General features: G+C 41.8%; 1 protein-coding gene across 1 annotated transcript in view; it reads right to left on the bottom strand.

Annotated features, from left to right (window-relative positions):
- Window positions 1–357: 357 nt before the first annotated feature.
- Window positions 358–27051, bottom strand: part of LOC126299586 (uncharacterized) — a 48708-nt gene continuing 22014 nt past the window's right edge. Inside the window, exons 2-6 of the mRNA XM_049991597.1 lie at window positions 15086–15167; window positions 14877–14995; window positions 14693–14783; window positions 13895–13976; window positions 358–1023 (exon numbers count right to left, since the gene is read on the bottom strand). Of these exons, the coding sequence (XP_049847554.1) occupies window positions 697–1023; window positions 13895–13976; window positions 14693–14783; window positions 14877–14995; window positions 15086–15167 (701 nt within the window). The 3' untranslated portion in view covers window positions 358–696. The remainder of the gene's footprint in view (window positions 1024–13894; window positions 13977–14692; window positions 14784–14876; window positions 14996–15085; window positions 15168–27051) is intronic.

The raw sequence follows: 27051 nt of genomic DNA, 5'->3' as shown, positions 1-27051 counted from the left end.
ATCGTCTCCATGGGAGAATAGCAGCCTGCATTGCTGCGAAAGGTGGATATACACTGTACTAGTACCGACATTGTGCATGCTCTGTTGCCTGTGTCTATGTGCCTGTGGTTCTGTCAGTGTGATCATGTGATGTATCTGACCCCAGGAATGTGTCAATAAAGCTTCCCCTTCCTGGGACAATGAATTCACGGTGTTCTTATTTCAATTTCCAGGAGTGTATTTGGGTAATTACTTGAACACGTACTGAATCAGATGTTGCAGTGAATGTATATATCAATAAGGCTTGTACAGAAAACTTGCATCTGAAACATAATCATTTCCAAATGTTAAGTCAAATTATTTAATATATGTCTGAATATTTTACTTATGTATAAATAGGTGAGTTTACATGATTTCGTTGGATTATTTTTATAAGAATGCTCAAAAGCAAAACACATTAAACCACTAACTGAAACATAAACAACTGCATTTGAATAAACTTTAACTTAGGCTACTGGAATTAAACAATTCACAAAATTCTGCAAATCATCTTCCTGAAGGCTATAAGCCATTCATACCTCACACTCTGCAAGTATTTCAATAGCGGCATACACTCCGTTACCAATTACATTAAATTTACAGATAATATGGTGAAGTATGTGCCGTGCAATGTTCTAATTTTTGAGACTATTACAAAATTACTTCTCTATGTGTCAGTTATTTCTTAAGAAGAATCATCTCTGAATCATTATTAATGCAGTAATTGTAAATAATTAACAAATATAGACAGGATACCGATAATATAACATAACTTAATGGGAGAAAACGCCTGCCCATTTCCAATGTTATGGTTATCAGAAGTACATTAATACTGTAAGACAGTAGCAAAACTGAGATTGACCAGAGACAGTTTGTTTTGGGAGGAAGTATTTCTGCAAGCTGTACGTCATGGATGGATCTCGTGGAGTTGCTGGTACCTGAAGACTGTTCATTTAACAATCGAAGTGTTCCATGGATATCATTGTCTACAGCTACTTCTCCGATCTGAAACAGAAGAGATTTTATTCCTTTAGACTTTTTTACTATGAAGATTAGCAGTTAAACAATACACTGAAAACATTCTATAAGGGGTATAACGGATATTCCTGTGGTTCATCGTAATTTTCTTTTGTTGGGTAAACGTGGATAAACATTTGTACATAGGTTCAGATACTTTGGATGTAACTCTTGTCATCAATAACACGACTGACAATTGTATAAACTCATGTAGGTTGCGGTGAGGCTTCACTTGGCTCATTCTCCAGAAACCACCGACTGCCACTGCTCGATTTCTCGTAATTCTTACTTGCTTTCACAGGATCCTACAAGGACCATCAAAAAGATTGATTGATTCTCAGGACACAGACAGTATATACTCCCATCTCATAATTGCGCTTGTATACTTTACTCTAGCAATAAGAACTGTCTGCTGTGGTAGAGGACTAAATACAGGGAGCCAGGGAGTTAATGTGAAGACGATTTGTATACAGTGAAACATAAAACTCAAAGTTTAACATTCATTATGTGATAATTCTCGAATTTCGTAGTTACTATATTACTAATAAAGAATTTATCGTCTTCGTAGTAAGGTTCTTTATTATTCCTTTCCTTATTACCTCAGTTTCACTTTTCAGAATTTATTCATTCTATTTAAACTGTGTCATCTGTTTTTCAACCTATGTCTATTCCTACGTTCTTTCGTACGTTCGCCTCTCAGAAGTAGCTACATTTCCTATACAAATAATCAATTCTTGATTCTAATCATTGTTTCTTAATGTCTCACTTGAACCACTCCACTCTCACGTCGCCTACAAAAACACTGATGTTAGGGAACTATCCTCGTTCCTAGGATATGCTAAAGTACGATCCGTTAACAATACTCCCCAAGCGAGTCTCTACATGCGTCTGTTGAGATAACAAGGGTTGGTTGGTTGATTTTGGGACGGGATCAACTAGCGAGGTCATCGATCCCATCGGATTAGGGAAGGATGGGGAAGGAAATCGGCCGTGCCCTATCAAAGGAACCATCCCGGCATTTGCCTGAAGCGATTTAGGGAAATTACCGAAAAGATCAATCAGGATGACCAGAAGCTGGTTCGAACCGTCGTCCTCCCGACTGCGAGTCCAGTGCGTTAACAACTGCGTCACCTCACTCGGTTTTCACAAGGGTTTCTCGTTTATTAATAACATAATGACATTTCATCGATTAACTGCGAGGTGGTTAAAGCTGTTGATCCACATCATTGTCACAAAACTCAGCATCTAACGCATCTTCAGCGCCAATTTCCCCTGACCAGGTACCATAAATGAGGAACCTCGAGTGTCCGCTTAACTGCTTGATAGCGGTGGGCTCTCAACCCACAGCTTGGTAAATCATCTCCCAAACACCATAAAATTACGCACTTGTGTACGGTTTTTTGTTCATCGTCACACGGAATAAACGCAATACAGTAATAGTAATGTATCTTCATCATCTCTTCTTCCGAACGTTTCAGAAATGATGCAAGTATTTAGTTCGTAGGATATTAACAGTTGAGTTTACTTTGCACACTGATATGAAGTCTACGTCGTGAGCTTGTAAAATGCGACTATCCTATAGCTTGCTGTTAAGACAGCTGTCTTACTTTTTTAAATTCTTTTGAGTCATTTTTTCGGTACACTGAGTGACACAAGGGATAAGGAACTGCCAATAATAAATACCAAAAGATATATTTGTTAAAAGCCTCTCTCATGTCCTGGCACACAGGCTCATTACTCTTAAAGTTTACAAATATTCTCCTGTGGTGCAACAATCGCTCTGATGAGTATCTTGTTGTAACTAAAGTTGGGACACGCAGTATGAAGTCACCTTACCTAGTGAAGTTTGACCATCATGGAATAGTTCCCATGGCCTCGCGATCTTTATTTTCAAGGAGAAAGGATGCCTTTCTAATACAAGCAGAATAATAAAATCGAATGTTTGTTCACATTCTTGATGTTGAATACTTTGTAAATTATGGGAGGCTAATACACACTTTACAAATACTTTTTTGAAACCTGTCATTTTCTCACATTGCAACATAAAGTGTGAAATTTGGCTCAAGGGTACCTAAAACATTACTCTGTACTGGTGCAAAAAGTATGGTGCCCTCAGGATCGGTACGCTTCAGACAGCAAGCTGTCGATGCATGCAGAAAACTGGCCAGAGCTCAGAAGTTCACGTGAGTTGTGATAATGGTATCATGTTGGCACTAAATATCAACACAAATCTACCCAATGCTGTAATTTACCGTCTAGTAAGGTCATCCGAAGACCAGTGTCAGTTGCAAAGCGATTTAGAAAAGATTGCTGTATGGTGTGTCAGGTGGCAGTTGACGCTAAATAACGAAAAGTGTGAGATGATCCACATGAGTTCCAAAAGAAATCCGTTGGAATTCGATTACTCGATAAATAGTACAATTCTCAAGGCTGTCAATTCAACTAAGTATCTGGGTGTTAAAATTACGAACAACTTCAGTTGGAAGGACCACATAGATAATATTGTCGGGAAGGCGAGCCAAAGGCTGCGTTTCATTGGCAGGACACTTAGAAGATGCAACAAGTCCACTAAAGAGACAGCTTACACTACACTCGTTCGTCCTCTGTTAGAATATTCCTGCGCGGTGTGGGATCCTTACCAGGTGGGATTGACGGAGGACATCGAAAGGGTGCAAAAAAGGGCAGCTCGTTTTGAATTATCACGTTATAGGGGAGAGAGTGTGGCAGATATGATACACGAGTTGGGATGGAAGTCATTACAGCATAGACGTTTTTCGTCGCGGCGAGACCTTTTTACGAAATTTCAGTCACCAACTTTCTCTTCCGAATGCGAAAATATTTTGTTGAGCCCAACCTACATAGGTAGGAATGATCATCAAAATAAAATAAGAGAAATCAGAGCTCGAACAGAAAGGTTTAGGTGTTCGTTTTTCCCGCTCGCTGTTCGGGAGTGGAATAGTAGAGAGATAGTATGATTGTGGTTCGATGAACCCTCTGCCAAGCACTTAAATGTGAATTGCAGAGTAGTCATGTAGATGTAGATGTCACTGTGGACGTGTCATACGGGACCCCGTCTCCCCCCCCCCCCCCCCCCCCCCTTATCCACATCTAACCAGTTCTCTTGACACCTCTGCAGTGAACGTCAGAACCGAGACGCCTAGCGTTGAAATTACGTGGTTTAGTACGGGTGGTTGAGGAGAATATTTCAGACATAATCGCCCAGAATCGACACAAAAAGACCTCGGCGATTGGAATAAAGTGTGCCAATGAAACCACCCCTTCCCTATGGAAGTTCATTGAGACATATGTTGCAGTCTAAAACAACACTGTGCAGTGTAGTGAGCAAAAGAATGGCATTCTAGAAACCTTTGTCACTGATGACACCCTCCGGACAATTAAACCCTTCTATAAGGACTCAGGTGGGGCCAGATCACGTACAGTGGTGTTCTCCACTTTATCTGGCCCCCTTGGAATGTTGTACAATTGCAATCTTTGCTGTCGTATGCAAGGTGGAACCACCAGCTTCCGGTCATAACGATTCGACGAAATTTGAACGTTATCCAAAGTAGCAAATGATGTTCATACGTTTTTTAGCGCTCCCTGTAAGCAACATTCTGTAGCGTGATCAGAGGGGTTGCAACATTGACATGTGTGTGAACAAAATGGCGAGGTTTTGCCTTAAAACCGCCTGGATCAGTAATACCCTTGGTGCCATCTATACACCTTCGTTGACCTCTTTAAAAATATACCTGCACAGAGAAATCCCTGATTGATTCCTTGGTGCCTGTAGGCAGGCAACCCTTCGACATCCCTCAGACCCCATATGCCAAGCAGCGTAGCGCTACTCAGTTGTAGGGTGTCAAGGAGAATGCCTGCCTGCAGGTGCCTAGAAATCAGTCATGACTTGTCTCTGTACAGCTATATCTTTAAACTGTTCAACAAAGGTGGTGCTGAGGCTGTTGCTGAATGAGGGGGCCTTACAAGGACCCTTTTCCATTTTATTCATGCATATGTCCATGTATCACCATGATCACACCACAGGAGGGTGTGTAACAGGAGGGACCAAAAGCATAAACTCCCTTTGCTACTTCACATAACCTTCGACTTTCGTCGAATGGTTTTGATAAAGCACTAGTGATTCAACCCTGTATACCAGAGTAAAAATTGCGGTCGAACTAAACCATACATGGCTCAGATCATTTTCAGTGAGGCTGCCGCCCCAAGATATCCCTAGGGAAGAATTAAATCCTATGGAAGTATCAGCATTGTCCAAGATCGTCATGAATGCCGTTCTGTTGCACATCACACTGCAAACTGTAGTTTCAACCGCAAAGTGAATAATACCTCACGGGAAGGGGTGGTTTCACTGAGAGGTTCTATACACTCTTTGGCATGTCGCCCCTCATTTTCGTCAATTTTATTAATGTTTTATGTCACTGCATGGTGGTAACAGGCCGAATAAGGTTATTGTAATGAGAGTACTTGTACTCAGAGCTAAAAATACTTTTCACACGATTCCTATGTATGTTGGGTTACTTACCTGGGCGGCCTGTGCGAGGCGAGCACCGGAAGACACGGCACTCTACGTTTCCGGTTGGGGGCTGCACTTCTGCGAATACTGAGAGGGTCGTACATCAATGGGCTTAAGCGCTTGGACGAACGATTGACGCAGGTCGAGTTTCACCTATTGTATGCAGGGCGAAACGACCTGCGAGACGTCTGAGTGTCGCTGCAGTTTATGCGTTTACTGTTCCGGCGCGTCCTGAATGAAGACAGCTGGCACCGACTGACTGCATTGTCCTCATGATTCTGAGAATACTTGTTGACTGTGCCCTGCTGGGCGCGTCTGGCGCCAGATGACCGGTGGTCTAGGCATGTTGTTTTCGTAGCCAGCTAAATGGCAAGTTCAGTGCCCTCACCTGAAGACCAGAGGCATGATTAGTGAACTTAATCTGAGGCTAGTTGACGTCATAAAGCCCTGCTAGAAATTGGAGGGAACGGTCACCATTCGCGCTAATCATGTTCTGAGACAGTGTGAGGGAATTTTGGAATCAGTACTGAACGCTGATTCACGGTTTTCGACGATAGTAGGGAGTTGAGCAATGTTGGCTTCGCTCTTGCGTTGCACGAGAGCAGGGCATTCGGGATCTAATCTACATCAGAGTTGGGCGGTCTTGCGACTTAGTCGCACTTTTTCGGCAGAACTTAGAATTCTCTGACAGCCTTCGAGGCCAGGGGTTGAAACAGAGTTGCTGCACAGCAGAAGTCGGTGCCTACGTCATCAGAACGCTGCCTACTGACAACGTGCTACAGATTTCAGGACTGTTACAGTATTTTGTGCCTTCCCACATTCTAGGACCTACCATTTTTATACTGAATCCCTCATCATTACGCGCGCTGTCTTTACTACAAGTCCATCTTGCTTGTTTCTCCATGTGATTCCATTTGAGCTCTCACTACAAATCGCAATAGTGCATTATATTCAGGAGAGTAATATTTGATTCATGGACCTCCAGTCACTATCTTTAATCTATTGCATCACAGAGAGTACGAGCCCATTGTTCTCGAGCCAACTCTTATTTCATAATCGTTCTGTATAACCTACACTATGGCCTCCTGTTTTATTGACAATCAAGTACCTTTGTATTCTGATTTATAATAAATCACATTGTAATATCATTTCATAGATAGATGTAGAATCCCATTTCCTGTCGTTCATTATAATGAAATTTCCCTTTTTATTTACTGAGTAGATAATGATTTTTATTAAATTATTGTCAGTGAGCACTCCTTATTTTACCAACTAGCAGGGTCCACCATCTATTCCTTTCGTTACCATTGCGCACATACTGCGTTAGGTGGAAGGTAAGGAGGGGGTCGAGTGTATGTCCAGTTCTCATGCAAAGTTCACCAGAATTAAAGAGATACAAACTCTTCTCCACCCCGGTACCTCGCATTATAGGATTGGATTGGATTGGATTGGATTTTTTTTATTTTTTTTGGGGGGGGGGGGGGGGGGGGGGAGAGACCAAACAGCGAGGTCATCGGTCTCAGCGGATTAGGGAAGGATGAGCAAGGAAGGCGGCCGTGCCCGTTCAAAGGAACCATCCCAGCATTTGCCTGGAGCGATTTAGGGAAATCACGGAAAACCTAAATCAGGATGGCCGGACGCGGGATTGAACCGTCGTCCTCCCGAATGCGAGTCCAGTGTGCTACCGCTGCGGCACCTCGCTCGGTACAACCTCGCACTATATTAACGCCCTTTATGCCACCTCTGAGATCTTTTCGTGTCGATTCTGAACGTCGGTGTGTCTGAAATGTTTTCCTCAGCCACTGCATCGTTTCAATGCTGTGCATCACAGTTCTGACCTCCACTGAAGAGGCATCAAGAGAAGGGATGAAATGTAGTTAAGAGTGAGGGGGCTGCCATCCTTCCCATTGGGTGACACGTTCATGGTGGCGATGGGCAGAACTGTGGTGATATGTGGTGCCAATTTTACATCATTGACCCAACTTACAATCCACATGAACTTATTAGCTCTGGCTTCTTTTTTTCGCATGTATCGACACCTTACTGATTGAAACGTCCAAGGATGACATCGCGGAGCGTCACGGTTTTGCATAATTACAGAGGAAGGCTATCGGCACATTTGAGCTAAATTTCACGAATTTACCTGTCAATGGGGGAAAATGATTGTGTTGAACAGAAATGACCCTTTAATTCTTCATGTAGTGTATATGTCATGGCATAGACCTCTCTTCTCGTCTTAGCAGTAATATAGATAACACAAACGAGGCTTGAAAGCTTAGTGATACACTCGTCAGAATTAAAATAAACTACAAAAAGAGTTCCCCAAGGTCGCATATTAGGACCGATTCTGTCCATATTGTGCGACTTTCTAATATGGTTAGCCACTAGTTTCAGGCGATAATGCACAAATTTTAACACTAAAGGATTTTGTACTCAAACAGATGTTATATTCAGTCACAAACTATGTAGAAAAATTAATCCAGTGGCAATAGAGAGTTTTTTAAACCTGATTAATGAACAAGAGTGGCAGGGTGTTTATAGTGTCTATAACATAGACGACAAATATAATGCTTTCCTTAACACATTTGTTATGCTCTTTGAGAGTTGCTTTCCAATAGAACATTCTAAACGGAGTACTAGCAGTAAAACGCAGCCTGGGTGGCTGACTAGTGGGCTAAGGATATCATGTAGGCAATTATACCAAAATATTAGAAGAAGTCACAATCAAGCTACAGTAGCCCATTACAAACAGTATTGTAAGGTTCTTAAAATGTTACTAGTACGTGGTACGCAAATAGAACGGCTAATTCACAGGATAAAATTAAAACCATATGGTCACTTGTGAAGGAGGTGTCAGGTCAGCAGCACAAGGTCGACGGTATAAAGTCAGTTCGTAGTAAAAATATTTCTGTTGTTTAGAAGTCATATGTATGTACAGCATTTAACAATCATTTTCTGAGCATTGTGCTGAATTAAATGTAACTTAGTTTCTACAGGGAATCATATAACTCTCTTGAAAAATGTCTTTCCAACACTGATGTCTGAAATACTCCTCTGTGATACTGACAAGGGAGAGATTGAGTCAATAATTAAATCATTGAATACTATGAACTTTCATGCATATGATGCAGAATATTCAAGTATTGTCGTGCACATGTTAGCCCTGTACATAGCCATATTTTTAATTTTTCCTTTCGGAATGGTCAGTTTCCTGAACGATTAAAGTACTCAGTAGTAAATCCGCTTTATAAAGAGGGATAATGGAGACAATTTTAGACCTATTTCTATGCCATCAATGTTTGCTAAAGTTATTGACAAGGATAAGGATAACAGATCATTTTATACCGCATAATTTGCTATCAAATGTATAGTTCTGCTTTAGAAATGGTTTTAAAACTGAAAATGCTATATTTTCTTTTCCTGTGAGGTACCGGATGGATTAAACAAAAGGGTTCGAAAGCTAGGCATATTTTTTAATTTAACTCAGGCATTTGATTGTGTTGATCACAAAATAATGCTCCAGAAGTCGGAATATTATGGAATATGGGGAGTAGCTCATGACCGTTTCTCCTCTTACTTTAACAGTAGACAGAAAAGATTATTATTTACAGTGCTGAAAATGGCTGCAATATGGAGTATGAGTGGGTCACAGATATATGAGGGGAGGGGGCATGCTTCAGTGATCAGTGTTAGGGCCACTCATTTTCCTTATTTGTATAAATGATATGCCCCCTAGTATTACAGGTAGTTCTAAAATATTTCTGTTTGGTGATGGCAGTAGCGTTTTGGTAAAGTTTGTTATGTGAAACACTGGCTCTGTTTCAAATAGTACAGTTCATGACGCAAGTTCATGGTTTGTAGAAAATAAACTAACACTAAATCACAGTAAGACTCAGCTGTTACAGTTTCTAATACACAATGCAACAAAACCCGTCGTTTTAATTTCACAGAATGGGCATATTGTTAGTGAAAGTGAACAGTTCAGATTTCTAGGTGTTCAGATAGATAATAAACTGTTGTAGAAAGCCCATGTTCAGGATCTTCTTCAAAGATTTAATGCTGCCATTTTTATTATTCGAACGGTATCTGATGTAAGTGATCGTTCGACACGAAAATTAATCTACTTCGCTTATTTCACATGGTATTATATTTTGGGGTAGCTCTTCCAATTGTCAAAAGATATTTTTGTTTCAGTAACGGGCAGTTGGGTCAATAAGTGGTGTAAGTTTGTGAACCTCTTGTAGACCCCTGTTCGCTAATCTGGGTATTCTGACATTGGCCTCTCAATATATATATTCTTTACTGTCGTTTCTTGTTAACAATATGAGCTTATTCCCAAGAATTAGCAGCTTTCACTTAGTTGATACTAAGCAGAAATCCAGTCGGCATTTGGATATTGTGCATAAAGATGTGCAGTATACTGCTGCATCCATTTTCAATAAGCTACCACAAGAATTCAAAAATCTTAACAGTAATCCACGCACTTTTAAATCCAGACTGAATACTTTCCTCATGGGTCACTCTTTCTATTCTGTCGAGGAGTTCATTTAAAAATGAAGCTGATTCCTACGTTATATTGTTGATTGCCTTTAATTAAATTTATGGCTTGTCTGTTTTGGGTTCATAAACATTTTATTTTATCTGTTATTACATTTACACTGCACGTTCAAGTACTGACACGTTCCATGACCTTGGAGATTTGATTCCCAGTGTGGTCCTACGGAACTAGAAGCGTAAATTTCTTTAAAACAGTAAAGGAATCTCTTTGCTGGTGACAGTAATATCATAATCACTAATCAAAGAAGATAACTCCTTGTATAGAAAGAAAATGAAACATTCAACGAAGTTTGAAACTGGCCAATACTCAATAAAGTGACACTGACCATAAAGAAAACAAATGCCATGAAATGGACATATTAAATTAAATGTTTATTGTACCTCCACAGACTGCATAACAAACGCAAAATTTCTAAGAATGAATACGATTTCTCAGATGAAGTGGTATGATCGCGTAAAGATACGTGTAAATGCAATGTAAACAGCCTGTTATGTAGAATGAGATTTTCACTCTGCAGTGGAGTGTGCGCTGATATGAAACTTTCTGGCAGATTAAAACTGTGTGTCGAACCGAGACTCGACCTAAAGACCTCTGCCTTTCGCGGCAGAACTCTACCATTTGAGCTATGAGGACAGGGTACGAGTTGTGATTGCGTGACTCAGATGGTAGAGCACTTGTCCGCGAAAGGTAAAAGTCCCGAATTCGAGTCTCGGTCCGGCACACAGTTTTAATCTACCAGGACGTTTCAGCATGCTATGTCCTTAAGAGTCTTGTCATCAGTGTGTAACAGCCAGAGTCATTTAGTTACATACGATTCATGCATACTTTCAATTCATAGCTACGTAAATCTTTTCTGGGGAACAAGTGCACCATACAGGGTGTCCCATTTATCTTGCTCATCCAAAATAATTTTTCTCTGATGCCTTAAATCAAAAATTGTTTCAAGCAATGTTTTGTAACATAATTGTGTAGTTCTTGTTGACGTTATACATATGTAAGAGATTATACATATGTACGTTATACATACGTAAGAGATACAGGGTAGAGGATAAACTTTTTAAATAGAACCATGTACATTTTATTCAAGAATAAACTTACACTCGTAAAGAGCTATTCAGAAATGAATCACACTATACCATTTTTGCCGATAAAACGTAGATGTGCAATCGATAAAAAGTACACAGGTTGTGAAGAAACCGAGCTGTTTACTGCCTTAATTGTACACATTACGTAGCCAGTGTTGTGCTGTAGCAAAGGTACGTGTTTTGTTTATGGTTTTCGACTCATTTAAACACAGGTGTTAGTCTATCTCCCCCCCCCCCCCAGCCATGTGTGCGCCATGTTTGTTGTTGCTTAAACGTACAATACACTGAATACCAGTGTAGTCGGGCATAAGAGTAACATTGTAACTGCATCGCTGTAGTACACATTGTGGAGACAGTTTTGTTGTGTAAAGGTGTATGACGTACGCGCATGACGGTAAGGTCGAAATGCTGCTGATCTATGGAGAAAGCACGTTGAAAGGAAACAATATAGTAACTTCCATTTTAATGTTCGGTATTGTTAGAGAACATTATGATTATTATGTTATTATGTCAATCTTGGGCTCTACTGTACATACCTGTAGTTTAATTTTTTGTAGGAGGCGAAATTCTGTACAGGCAGAACTACCGTACAGCAAACGATTCCCTGACAAGCCATCACCCTCTCGCTGAATGTTTGGCCGTCCCATTTCTCGTCAATGTGAAACGGGAAGTTTAAATGCAGGACCTAGAAATCGTCGTAGAACACGAACAGACGAGACTGCTGAGGTCGCAGTGCTCGCTGCCGTAGCCGTGAATCCTTAAATCAACACAGACGAATTCGTCATGGAATTGGTGTCTCGAAAACAAGTGCACATCGCATTCTACAACCTCACAAATTCCATCGTTACCATGTTCTTTTACACAAAGAACTTCACGGAAATGACTTCAACATTAGGGTTCAGTTCTGTCAGTCGGCTAAGCAACAACTTCTGACTAATTCCAATTGCTTCTCAGGTGTTCTTTTACCGACGAGGCGTTATTCTCCAACAAATGTATTGTCAACATGAGAAATATGCATTATTGGTCCATGAACAATCCGTGCTGGCACCGACAGCATCAACGTAACGTCCATGTAACGTTAATTTTCGGTGCGGAATTATTGGCGATACCATTATCGGACCTTTCCTTATAAATGGCACCCAAAACGGCTGACAATATGCCCGATTTTTAAGTTACGCTCTTCCTGTTCTCTTGGACGTCATAACTCCGAATCAGAGAATTATCATGTGGCATCAGCCTCATAGAAGCCCTGCACATAGCGCCTTACGAGCACGAGGAATTCTGGACCGTTAATATACTGGTAGCTGGATTGAACGTGGTGGGCCAGCTAGTTTGCCTGCCCGATCTCTGGACCTTACACAACTGGACTTTTTTTCTGTGGGGAGCAGTAAAGGATGCTGTCTACAATAATCTTCCAACAACACTAGAGGACATGCAGCAACGAATTATTGATGCTTGTACAGCCATCACAGAGGGAGCAGTAGCACGATGCAGGGCGTCCTCCATTCACCGAGTGACCTACGTTTGAATGCCGATGGTCACCATTTTGGGCATGTGACGTAAAAACTCTGTTTTTCATGAAGTAGTAGTATCATAGTAAAAGTTACTACAAAGGGCCATGCCTCTTCTGCATTGTCGTAAGTACTGTGCAATAACAAAACCCAATTACTGTACATTGCAGCATTGTTGCATTCAATGTTTATTGTTATTTTGTAAAATGTTCAGACGCGTCTTGAAGAGGTTAAATGATTTAGTTAACGAAATGCACTGCAGTGATATTTAAGTTAAAAGAAGTTATCTATAATTTATTATTTTCATACCTACTAGCCGGCCGGAGTGGCCGAGCGGTTCTAGGCGCTACAGTCTGGAACCGCGCGACCGCTGCGGTTGCAGGTTAGAATCCTGCCTCGGGCATGGATGTGTGTGATGTCCTTAGGTTAGTTAGGTTTAAGTAGTTCTAAGTCTAGGGGACTGATGACTTCAGCAGTTGAGTCCCATAGTGTTCAGACCCATTTGAACCATGCCTATTAGTTTCGAGATTAAAATGGTACAGTGTGATACATTTTTGAATAGCCCTTAGAGAGGGTGAGTGAATTCACGAATAAACCTTACATGGTTCCGTTTAAAAAATTTAACCTATACCCCATATCACATACATCTGTGGGGATGCATACAAAATACACCCACAGCAAGAACTACATAATGATGTTAAAAAACATTGAAAGAATTTTTTATTTAACGCACCAGAAAAAGATGAGTAAGATAAATGGGACACCCTACATATGAAGAAAGTTTTCAAACTACAGAAAAGAGCCATAAGATTAACAATAATGAAAAGTAGTTGTCGGGTTCATTGAAAAGATATGTCCAAAACACTGGGGATTTTAACTACCCCTGTGAGTACATTTACCAATCACTTGTGCACATCAAAATAACATTGATAAATATTGCACAAACATCTCTGTCACTGACCAAGGAATAAGTTCTATACTGTACTTAAATATACCGTGAAAGAATCAAAACTAAAGCAGAGCATTAAATAACAACACTATAGGACCACGCCGATGTCATGCTGAAGGAGAATCACTACAGTTTTCACTCTCATTCCAAGGAAGAGGAGCAGAAAATTTGGCGAATAATGAGATGTAGCTTTAAAAAAATACATAAACTTCCTGTTAACACTACCTCTTTCAGTATATTAGCCGATCTTATGCAAATCGATTCCCAGTACTGCAAACTGTCTTCCTTCAGGCACATTTCCAGCGTCCTAGACCAAAGAAGATATCAGTCACCACATGCATAGTACAGGAAAATACTAGAATTAACGCTATTCCATACAGTAGTTTTATGATTGGGAAGGAAGGAAGGAAGATTGGGTTTGACGTCTCGTCGACATCGGGGTCATTAGAGACGGTTGTGACTAAGAATAATAAATCTGACGGATGTATTCGGTGCTGATGAGTATTCCGGGTTGTATGGTCGTGATCCCCGAAACTTTTTGTTCGTAACGTTTCGCCCAGAGCTGCGTAGGACATATTCAGAGGTGTTCCTTATTCCGACTGACGGTTCCAGTGTAGGAGAGCAACATAAATACTGTGGAAAAGGAGCGGGTTTCCAATTTCCACAGTATTTATGTCGCACTCCGACACACGACACGTCCGTCGGAAGACTCAGCACAGACGGAAGCAACTTTGAAGGTGTCCAACGCGGTTCTGGAGGAAACGTTCGGAACGGTAATGTTTCATGGAGCAAGACCTTACAACACGGAAGAATCACCAGCAGTTAGGAGATACAAATCCTTCATTGCATTATATCTTACGTGTTTAATGTTACCGTAAAGGAAATAAACACTCTTGAAAAGAAAATATATAATACTATTCTTTCGATCTTACATGAAGTGAATTAAATGTCATTCAAAAGACCGATAGTGAATAAAATAAAGTTCGTAAACCATAATAGTAACTGGGTAAGTCAGTATAGCACCTGCACAAGCCGTATACCGTCGCAATCTTACTAGACATTTCCTCTTCTGTGATACTCTTTGAACCAATGAGTGATATATTCAGTTTCCAGCCTAAAAACAATGAAAACATAATTCTGAACGTGTAGAAATAATTATCCATCACACTTTTATGTAATATGTCAGCGACTCTAAGCAGCTATGTACCACCATATTGCAGTTTTATGCCGTGGAGAACATATAATATTGTAGCAGTGTCTGCGAATGTCCTTCCAAAAATATTCACACACAAAGTGTATGGCTCCAGAACTTCATCAATGCTACGCCTGTAAAAAGAATAAAAGTAAAATTCATACTGATTCAATACACTAGTTCATATTCCGTACAAGTTATACAGATGACTTAATACTACTCACATTTTTTTCTGCCCTGTCGTAAGTGTTGCTGACATAGCAGCAGCAGGTTTGGAGCCGCTATGAAGGAATCCTTCCTGGCAGACTACACATAAAAAGAGAACACTTATATACAAGATTCGTCTCCAACACTTCTAGTATAAAACTCCCAGCTACAGCATTCGATACACAACTGAAAAGGTATCTGCTAGAACAATACAAGGCAGCTAAATCGTGTTACTGAGAGAAGGAATGGAAGTCCGATAATGATTGGATACGTTTCTAGAGCTGTAACCGTGAGTTTAAAGGTTTTTTTTTTTTCTCTAATATTCAAAGGCAGTGCTCTACTTTCACATTTGTATTCGACCCACTGCCCAGTTGCTTATACTGTGCTGTCATGTGAGACTTAGGCAGTGTGAACTCAGAGACACAGAGATCGCTTTCTTCTTGTAATGTACATGAGCGTTATCTATCTCCGTTGCTCATTTGGTAGAAAAAAACTATTGTCATTATGCTAAAATAAGAATCAGTGCTGTTTCACTGTGACTCCTGTATCAGGCTATGGACCCGGTAATTAAGTAGTGACCAGTTTTAAGCGACGTAAACGAAACGGAATACCGGGTATAAAATGAAAACTAACTGGAAGAAGAAAGGTTTGCGGTTATTTCTGATGTGTGTAAGTGAGAACGTAACCTTTAAATGATGGAAAGCGATATTACAAGAATTACAAAGCTCAAAGGCGTTGAAATCTGACCGCCTGGAAATTTCAAGTGTGTATTACATTAAGTGCCATTGGATCTTAGGATTTTGTGACAGGAAAAACAATTAAACCAATGCGTAATGACGACGTAAGCACTGCAATAGTACAGACATATGAAAACGATCTCACAGCGCGGTAAGCGATGGAAAATTTACCTAAGAAAATTGTCGGGCCGTCAACTGATAAGGCATCGCTGGTACACGTTGTGAACTGTGAATCTTCAGCTGCCATGTGGCTCAAACGTCTTTCAGTTTATGAACAGAAAAACAATGTACGCATTCACTTACTCCAGCAGTATTGGTACAACCTAAAAAAGGTGACATATATAATTTAGCCTTTGATGGAGAAAGAGGATGGAGTTTAAGATTTAACTTTGTGAAAATGACATTACTCACGCAAATGTAGTTACTAAGGTAGATGTTAAAAGTCTGGCATAAAAGACTTGCACACCAAAAGTTTCCCCATGTGAAAAAGATTTCGAAAGGCAAATAACCCAGTTTAAGGAAGAAGCTCAAAGCGTATGTGATGATGAACAGGCTACTCAAGAAAATTTCAAACCACTGAGGATGAACAGACTACTCAAGGAGAAGGCCTGAATCAGGCATAAGAAGAGGAAATTAAATATCCTGAACAAAAACCAAATTCTGAAGTCAACTATACAAGGTAGAATGTCAATGAAGATTGCACAGAATCCGTGAATCAAGTAGGAAGACGCCCATTAGAGGGGGCACAAGACAAAAAGCCTATAAGATTCGCCAAGCTTAATGTAAATTCTGTATATGTGACACCTTGGTATGAACCTACCTCATAATAAGTTGCAAAGGACTGTGGCTACTCAGAAAACTGGAGACAGGTTATCCAACAAGAAATGGATGCACTTCATCTTAATGAACTTGGATCATGACTGAAACCCATAAAAAAAAAAAAAAGAAATATTCCACAATAAGTGGGCATTCAAAGTGAAGAGGAAATCAAATGGAACTATAGATGGATTTAAAGCTTAACTGATTTTGGAGGATTTCGACGCATGGGTAGACAGCCAGACATTCAGTCCAGATATAATATTTCCCTCCATAAAATTAGTCTTATTTATCGCAGCTTAAAAAGCTATGGATAGGAAAAACTTTGTTGTCAAAACCATATTTTCACACAGTGAAACCTATACCGAGATATATAAGAAGAGCGTTTTATAAGTAATGCCACACACATTTCTTCTGAAAGAAGGTTGCTTTTATTCAGGACTCCAATACACAATATTATTACCCGTTCTTTTGGCTACAAAACACTAGTTTTCAACATAGTCTCCGCTCAGTCTGAAGGCCTTACGCCACCTTACTGGGAGGGCCAGTGCACTCGCATGGTACCGTTCTGGTCTGGTCAACGTCGGAGCCGTCTTGCCGCATCAATAACTTCCCCATGTTCGACGTACTGCTTCTCACAGAGTGCATCCTTCATTTGGCCAAACAGGTGTAAGTCGGAAGGTGTGAGATCCAGGCTGTAGGGGGTATCAGGAAGAACAGACCAATGAAGTTATGTGAGCTGCTCTCGGGTGCGCAACTTGCGTGAGGCCTTACGTTGTCTTAGAAAAGAATTTTGTTTGCGTTTTTGTGGCGACGAAAACGCTGAAGTAGTTTCTTCAATTTCCTGAAGATAGCACTATAAACTTCAGAGTGTGGGAGGACATCAAACGGGAAAACCCCTTTAGAGTCCCAGAAGACCGTAGACATGTCTTTACTGGCAGAGTGTGCGACTTTAAACTTTTCCTTTGGAGGATAAGTTGTGTGGCGCCACTCATTGGATTTCCGTTTTGTTTCCGGTTAGAAATGACGAACCCATGTTTCACCGCCTGTGACGATGTTCGACAAAAAACTGTCATAATCAGCCTCGTAACGGGCAAGCAGTTCGGCACAGATAGTCCTTCGTTGCTCATTATGTTCTGTTAGACGGCGAGGAACCCAGGGGGCACACTTCTTTGACTACCACAACTGGTGGACGAATGAGTCAGCACTAACAACAGGGACGTCCAGTTGTGCAGCGAGGTGTTTGATTTTTATCCGCCAATCGCATCGTGTGAGAGTGTTCGCACGTTCCAACATTGGAGGAGTCACAGCTATGTGCGGCGACAGGTACGTAGGAGAACGGACAGGATTCCACGACTTTGTTTCGATGACGAGAGGCCTCGCCCAACAACTCATCGTGGTCCTGTTATGTCTCCGTAGACATTCTGCAATCGCCTACGAATATCTTAAATGCCCTGGTTTCCCGCCAAAAGAAACTCAGTGACAGCTCTCTGCTTGAATGAACCTGCGCTACAGATGCCATTTTGAAGGCTCCGTGTAGCGTCACCGTCTATCTGAACGTCATGAAACTATAGGGGCTGAAGCGGGAACATTTCACGATGTCTCACAACAAATTCCGCACATTTTCAACCGAAATTGGCCGAGGAAAAAAAGTGTTGCATTACGTATTGAACGCCCCTAGTATGCAACAACCGGAAGAATTTTAGGATTAGTACCAAAAGAGTGTGCAAGATGAACTCCAACAAGTATCTAGACTATGGAATCGACAGTTCACCAGTGTGCTAAAAAATTCGGCTTGATGGCAACAGACTGACATCCCAGTGCTTTTGTTAGGCTTTTGATCATCCTAGCTATTCACAGCGATGATAGCTTTGTTGTGTTGGAGTCTACACAAGCTATTAATCTATTGCTGCATCATCTGGAGCAGGAATTTGAATTTGGTCGTATGTAAAATCAGCAAGTGAGTCAAAATCGTCTATTCATTCTCTCAGCGAGCACACCGGCACCGAAACGGAAGATAACAGAGAGACGTCCGAAATACTGACTTCGGTCTTCCGAAGTTGTTTCACCGCGTAAGATCGTAACACTGTCCCTCCTTTGAATAGTCGTGCGAACGTCGAAATGGCAGATATTGAGATAACCGATCGCGGGATTGAAAAGCAGCTACAATTGCTTAGTAGTGGAAAGGCTTCAGGACCAGTTGAGATACCTCTAAGATTCTATAAAGATTATGCCAAAGAACTTGCTCCCTTTCTAGCAGTAATTTGTCGTAGATCGCTTGAGCAACGAAAGGTACCTAATGACTGCAAAAAAGCGCAAGTCATTCTCGTCTTTAAGAAAGGCCGTAAGACAGATCCATACAATTATAGTCCTATATCGTTGACGTCAGTTTGTTGTAGAATTATGGAACATGTTTTATGTTCAAGAATTATGACGTTCTTGGAAAATGAACAGCTCCTCTATAGAAATCAACATGGATTCCGCAAACAGAGATCCTGCGAAACTCAGCTCGCTCTGTTCCTCCATGAGATCCACAGCGCAGTGTACAACGGCGCTCAGGTTGATGCTGTGTTCCTTGATTTCAGTGAGGCATTTGACACCGTCCCGCATTGCCGTTTAATGAAAAAAATACGGGCCTACGAAGTATCGAAGCAGACCTGCGATTGGATTCAAGACTTTCTTGCAGATAGAACTCAATACGTCGCTCTAAACGGAACTAAATCGACAGATGTAAGGGTAATATCCGGAGTACCACAGGGAAGTGTGATAGGACCGTTGCTGTTCACAATATATATAAATAATCTAGTAGAAAGCGTCGGATGCTCTTTAAGGCTATTCGCAGATGATGCAGTTGTTTATAACAAAGTAGCTACGCCAGAATATAGTAAGAATTTGCAGAACGACCTGCAGAGAATTGATGAACGGTGCAGGCTCTGGTAGTTGACCCTTAACGTAAATAAATGTAAGGTATTGCGCACACATAGGAAAAGAAATCCACTACTGTACAGCTACACTATTGATAAAAAAACAGCTGGAGACAGCGTCTGCCGTAAAATATGTGGGTGTAATTATCCAGAGAGACCTTATTTGGAATGACCGTATAAAACAGACAGTGGGAAAAGCAGACACCAGTATCAGATTCATCGGAAGAATCTTAAGGAAATGTAACTCATCCACGAAAGAAGTGGTTTATAAGGCGATTGTTCACCCGATTCTTGAATATTGTTCACCTATCTGGGATCCCTATCAGGTAGGACTTATAGAAGAGATAGAGAAGATCCAACAAAGAGAGGCGCGTTTCGTCACGGGATCGTTTAGCTCGCGAGAGACCGTTACGGAGATGCTAAACAAACTACACTGGCAGACGTTACAAAAGATACGTTGTGAATCACGGAGATATTTACTACTGAAATTTCGGGACGGCACTTTTCAGGAGGAGTCAGACAATATATTACTTCCCCCCACATGCAGCTCGCGTATTGACCACAAGGAGAAAATTCGAGAAATTAGAGCCAATACAGAGGTTTACCGACAATAATTCTTCCCACGCCTTATTCGCGATTAGAACAGGGTTGGAGGAATCAGGTAGTGGTACGGAAAGTACCCTCCGCCACACACCATTAGGAGTATGACGTAGATGTAGATTAAATTACGAACAGTGCTAATTACTAACGAGGTTTGTAAATAGAGCAATCTCAGATTGACTCTTACTTCTTAAATGAAGAGACATATGCGAGGGCTGTGCTGGAAAGGTACAACATTGAGAATGCCAATTCTGTGGCAATATCTAATGATTGTGGACAAGCGTACTCTGAGCTAGAACTCAGATAAAAAGTTATAAATGCTCCATACTGTCAAGCTGTTTGAAGCTTGCTCTGTCAGTGGCAACCAGGACCGACATCACTTTGGCGATACACAATGCTAGTCAGCATTACGAAAAAACAGCAAAGACGCATTGGAGTACTGTGAAGAGAATATTAAGGACATAAAGGGAACAGTATTTTACGGATTACATTATCGAAGGAGTGGGGCTATTGCTTTGTCTGCTTTTAGTGACTCAGCCTATTCAGGCAACGCAGGAAACGTTCTTACTCGATCATAATCCGCAGGAATTGTTGTTAACTTGGTAAAGCCGCTATATCTTACAACTCTCAGAGCCAGAAGGTGGTGGTTTTACCAACAACAGAACCAGAATATCTAGCTTCCTTCCAAGCTAGACGGCACAGCTATTAGTACACTGGACACGCCATCGGGACGACCATGGTTCAAATCCGCGCCCGGCCATCTCGATTTAGTTCCCGTTATTTTGCAATATCGGGTTTCCTTTTCTGGGTCGGTTACCTTGAAAGGGCACGGCCGATTTCCTTCCCCACTCTTGCAACTATACGATCTTTGTGCTCCTGTCTCTAATGACCCCAACGTCGACGGAACGTTAAACTCTATTTCCTCTCTTCTAGCCTCCTACATCTACATGGATTCCTTGCCAATCACATTTAAGTGCCTGGCAGAAGATTCAGAATTGTCTATTACCCCAATCACGTATATGGTTCAAATGGCTCTGAGCACTATGAGACTTAACATCTGAGGTTATCAGTCCCCTAGAACTTAGAACTACTTAAACCTAACTAACCTAAGGACGTCACACACATCCATGCCCGAGGCAGGATTCGAACCTGCGACCGTGGCAGCAACGCTGTTCCGGACTGAAGCGCCTAGAACCGCTCGACCACAACGGCCAGCCCAATCACTTATAGCGAGCGTAAAAAACGAACACCTATATGTTTCTGGGAGAGCTCTGATTTCCCTTATTTCATCATGGTGATCGTTTCTCCCTCAGTAGGTCGGCGTCAGCAAAATTTTTTCGCATTACGAGGAGAAAGTTGGTGATTGAAATTTCGTGGGAAGATTTCGCCGCAACGAAACTATGTCCACCACGAATCCTGTATCATTTCAGTAACAGTCTCTCACCTATTTCGCGATATTACAAAACGGCTGCCCTTCTTTGAACTTCTTCGATGTATTCCATCTCTCCTATCTGGTAAGGATTCCACACCGCACAGCAGTATTCTAAAAGAGGACGGACAAGCATAGTGTAGGCCGTTACTTTAGTAGATCTGTTACGTTTTCTAAGTATCCTGCCCATAAAACGCAGTGTTTGGTTAGCCTTCTCCACAACATTTTCTATGTGTCTTTTCAAATTCACGTTGTTCGCAATTGTAATTGCTAGGTATTTAGTTGAATTTACGGCCTTTAGGTTTGACTTATTTATCGTGAAACAGAAGTTTAGCAGACTTCTTTTAGCAATGATGTGGATAACGTCACACTTTTCGTTATTTAGGTTCAATTGCCAATTTTTACACAATACAGATATCTTTTCAAAATCGTTTTGCAAATTTGTTTTGATCTTCTGGTGACTTAACTAGACGATAAACGGCAGCGTCATCTGCAAACAACCTAAGACGGCTGCTCAGATTGTCTCCCAAATCGTTTATATATGTAAGGAAGTGCAAAGGGCCTATAACACTACCTTGGAAACGCCATAAATCATTTCTGTTTACTCGATGACTTTCCGTCAGTTTTTGGGTTCATAAACATTTTACTTTATCTGTTATTACCTTTAAGTTGTAATTTCATGTACTGACATGTTCCATGACCTTGGGGATTTGCTCCTCAATTTGGTCCTACGGAACTAGACGTGTAAATAAATAAACTACGAACTGTGACGTCTCTGACGTGAAATCACGAATCCGGTCACATAGCCGAGATGATATTCCATCAGCTCGCAATTTCACTACAAGCCACTTGTGTGTAGAGTGTCAAAAGCCTTCCGGAAATCCAGAAATACGGAAACAATCTGAAATCCCTTGTCAAGAGCACTCAACACTTCATGCAGGTAAAGAACTAGTTGTGTTTTACATGAACGATGTTTTCTAAATCCTTGTTGACTGTGTATCAATAGACCGTTTTCTTCGAGATAATTCATAATGTGCGAACACAAGATATGTTCCAAAACCCTGTTGCATATCGACGTTAATGATATGGACCTGTAATTTAGCGGGTTACGCATACTATCTTTCTTGAATATTGGTGTGACCTGTCAAGCTGTAAAATAAATCATGTGCACCCACTTCATTCAGAAAATTATTATGTGGCTAAAAGAAATACATACCATCTTGTCCGTGGGCTGTCAAAGTGCCATCTGGTCAATCACGAACTTCGAGAAGATAAGCGAACCAATCACATAATTGTGAAGTACCGTGTTATACAAGAAAACTTCAGCTTGGGCATTTTCAACCTGGAACACATCAGCTCTGCATATCAGCAAGAAGATATTTTCATCAAGCTACACGTAAGAACAAACTTCGATAAACTAAGAAAGCTTCTTTTTGTTGCCGACAATGGAGATGTTATAGACAAAAGAAAGTGAAAATTTTAGACATTTGTTAATTGAAGTGGCAGTGTGGTGATAATCAGTTACAATGTTTTAAGTGTTTCTCTGATATTCATAAATGGTACTAGACTTTCACGTTTATATATGGCGCACATTCCAGCTGATTGTACTGTGCTATCATGTGTGACTTACGCATTGGACTCAGTGGTATAGAGAACACTTTCATCTTGTAATGCGTTTGTGAGCGTTATGTTTTTGTTGTGTCTTGTTTATCATGCAGATTCAAAAATGACTGCCCACGTCTCGTGGTCGTGCGGTAGCGTTCTCGCTTCCCACTCCCGGGTTCGATTCCCGGCGGGGTCAGGGATTTTCTCTGCCTCGTGATGGCTAAGTCCCATAGTGCTCAGGGCCATTTGAATCATTTTTGAGCCAAAAATGACCTGTTACCCATGCAGAAGGTCAGTTCACAATCACCCCGCTAGTCTTTTTACACCTGCCAGTTCTAAAAGCATTTATGAACATATTTTTTAACAGAGAGACGACAACATTGAATTCTTATCTAATTTAAACTTTTTAAAATAATTTTTTCTAGACAGTGCATGCTACTCATCTTGGTACCTTGAGTAACTAAAACATTTTTCAAAAACAAATTTAAAAGTGTAAATAATTATTAGCATAAATACTGCGCCAATTCCAGCAAATATTAACACATGGCGTATGAAACGTTTAAGAAAGCAGTAAACCTGTTTGTTTACACAAATCTTTGTTAGTTTTTCGGAATTTTTGAAAAATATTACGGCATGGAAACTCACTGTTACCATATTTATCAACCATTATGCTCTTAACACCAGAATATGACTTTTTATTTACTACATTTTTGGACCATTCGAGTACCATGATGTATATTGTATGTCTATGCTACGACTACCTCTGACAGTCGTAATGGGGCATCTTGTACAATGTACCTACTATATTCAACGCACCTCCCACAGATAACGCATCGTCTTCGGATGATAAAGATGACATGCTTGCTATCTTCAGGAATATGCATGAAATGTTGAATGCAGGGCTAGGGATTCTACACGCAGAGAGATTATGTTTAAAGAGAGCCCCGTTAAACGTATATTGTTCTGGTCAGCACCTTGGAAGTGCCGTCTGAACATGATCAAAAGACAGTGTAAAATTATGTGAAATTCCTTTGGTGCGCGTGGCAGCCTTAGGTCACACAAATACACTCCTGGAAATTGAAATAAGAACAGCGTGAATTCATTGTCCCAGGAAGGGGAAACTTTATTGACACATTCCTGGGGTCAGATACATCACATGATCACACTGACAGAACCACAGGCACATAGACACAGGCAACAGAGCATGCACAATGTCGGCACCAGTACAGTGTATATCCACCTTTCGCAGCAATGCAGGCTGCAATTCTCCCATGGAGACGATCGTAGAGATGCTGGATGTAGTCCTGTGGAACGGCTTGCCATGCCATTTCCACCTGGTGCCTCAGTTGGACCAGCGTTCGTGCTGGACGTGCAGACTGCGTGAGACGACGCTTCATCCAGTCCCAAACATGCTCAATGGGGGACAAATCCGGAGATTTTGCTGGCCAGGGTAGTTGACTTACACCTTCTAGAGCACGTTGGGTGGCACGGGATACATGCGGACGTGCATTGTCCTGTTGGAACAGCAAGTTCCCTTGCTGGTCTAGGAATGGTAGAACGATGGGTTTGATGACGGTTTGGATATACTGTGCACTATTCAGTGTCCCCTCGACGATCACCAGAGGTGTACAGCCAGTGTAGGAGATCGCTCCCCACACCATGATGCCGGGTGTTGGCCCTGTGTGCCTCGGTCGTATGCAGTCCTGATTGTGGCGCTCACCTGCACGGCGCCAAACACGCATACGACCATCATTGGCACCAAGGCAGAAGCGACTCTCATCGCTGAAGACGACACGTCTCCATTCGTCCCTCCATTCACGCCTGTCGCGACACCACTGGAGGCAGGCTGGACGATGTTGGGGCGTGAGCGGAAGACGGCCTAACGGTGTGCGGGACCGTAGCCCAGTTTCATGGAGACGGTTGCGAATGGTCCTCGCCGATACCCCAGGAGCAACAGTGTCCCTAATTTGCTGGGAAGTGGCGATGCGGTCCCCTATGGCACTGCGTAGGATCCTACGGTCTTGGCGTGCATCCGTGCGTTGCTGCGGTCCGGTCCCAGGTCGATGGGCACGTGCACCTTCCGCCGACCACTGGCGACAAAATCGATGTACTGTGAAGACCTCACGCCCCACGTGTTGAGCAATTCGGCGGTACGTCCACCCTGCCTCCCGCATGCCCACTATACGCCCTCGCTCAAAGTCCGTCAACTGCACATACGGTTCACGTCCACGCTGTCGCGGCATGCTACCAGTGTTAAAGACTGCGATGGAGCTCCGTATGCCACGGCAAACTGACTGACACTGACGGCGGGAGTGCACAAATGCTGCTCAGCTAGCGCCATTTGACGGAAAACACCGCGGTTACTGGTGTGTCCGCTGTGCCGTGCGTGTGATCATTGCTTGTACAGCCCTCTCGCAGTGTCTGGAGCAAGTATGGTGGGTCTGACACACCGGTGTCAATGTGTTCTTTTTTCCATTTCCAGGAGTGTAGTATGGTAACAGGTCCTTCTTAGCATGTCACCAGCAAGAATTTCAGTTGCAACTCGGATGTTGTTCTCTAAGGCAGTATGCATTGTCTTTGAAAATCATGTCTTCCTATTTAAACAGCTAATTCCGAACACTAACAAGAGAGACACAGAAAAAGATGAACCTGAAGACGATTATAGAGTTTCATTAAGAAAATAACAGATGGTTCTGTGAAATATACCGGATCGTTATAATTGAACTGGTAGTGTTCTGAGTGCTATAGTGCGGATTGTATACAACGCAGGGCGCTGAAACATCGTAGGTATATTCATTAACTGGTGCGCTCGCAGACGATGCTGAAAACATAATAGATCCAACAGTTGAAAATATGGTGCGGTATTCAGTCAAAATAAGAAATGTTTGCTATTTTGACGGTGGTACGGTGGTTGCCGCTTGGCGACAGGTGTTGATTTCTTTTGTGGAGTGACTGATGGTGTAAAGGATTAAGAAAGTTGAAGTTTTCCGTACGAAACGCAATGGATATTGAGAAGGAAGACAGTGCACTGCTGGTAAAGTTGTTTTATCACAATGGCAGCAACATCAGCACTGCATTGTGGGGATAATGCTGGTAGAAACAACTGCGAAGAGGCCACATGTCAATGAATGGTCTAAAGAATATGATAAAGAAATTTGAAGAAACAGATGAATTACAAGGTGCAGCTGGCAGAGGTGCGCGGCCCGTTCCCATGGCAGTTGATGAAGTTGCTGTAGCTATAGATAACCGTTCAGTAAATGCCTCAGTTTCCGCAGTCAGCGCTTTAGCTGTCTCTCCTCAGGTGAACAGTCCAAAAGATTTTGCGGCCTATTTTACTTTGGTATCCCTACAGGATTTAGAATGTGCACCAAACAAAGCTCCAAGGCAGGCTACAATGCCGTGACGTTTCCTTTCCTTTTTTGCCACGCATGCAAATGGATTGCCCGGCTGCTGCGGCCTAGCGGTTCTAGGCGCTTCAGTCCGGAACCGCGCTGCTGCTACGGTCGCAGGTTCGAATCCTGTCTAGGGCATGGATATGTGTGATGTCCTTAGGTTAGTTAGGTTTAAGTAATTCTAAGTCTAGGGGACTGATGACCTCAGATATTAAGTCCAATAGTGCTTAGAGACATATGAACCATTTACAAATGCATGGCATGTGACCGGGGAATATTCTTTGGACGGACGAGGCACATTTTACTTTGCACGGCGCCGTGAGTGCAGAGAGCTGTCGCACATGCTGTTCTACGACGTCACATTTGTGCAGGAGCACGCACTGCATTCAGTTTATGTGATTGTGTGGCTCCTTCATTCTCGGTCCGCTTTTCTTCCAAGGAGGTGGTACCTCACAGGCCCGTTAGGTATACAGTGACATC

Source organism: Schistocerca gregaria, chromosome X (assembly GCF_023897955.1).
Source record: "Schistocerca gregaria isolate iqSchGreg1 chromosome X, iqSchGreg1.2, whole genome shotgun sequence".
NCBI lineage: Eukaryota > Metazoa > Arthropoda > Insecta > Orthoptera > Acrididae > Schistocerca > Schistocerca gregaria.
Note: the sequence above shows the minus strand (reverse complement) of the source record. Positions and strands in the feature narration are given on the sequence as shown.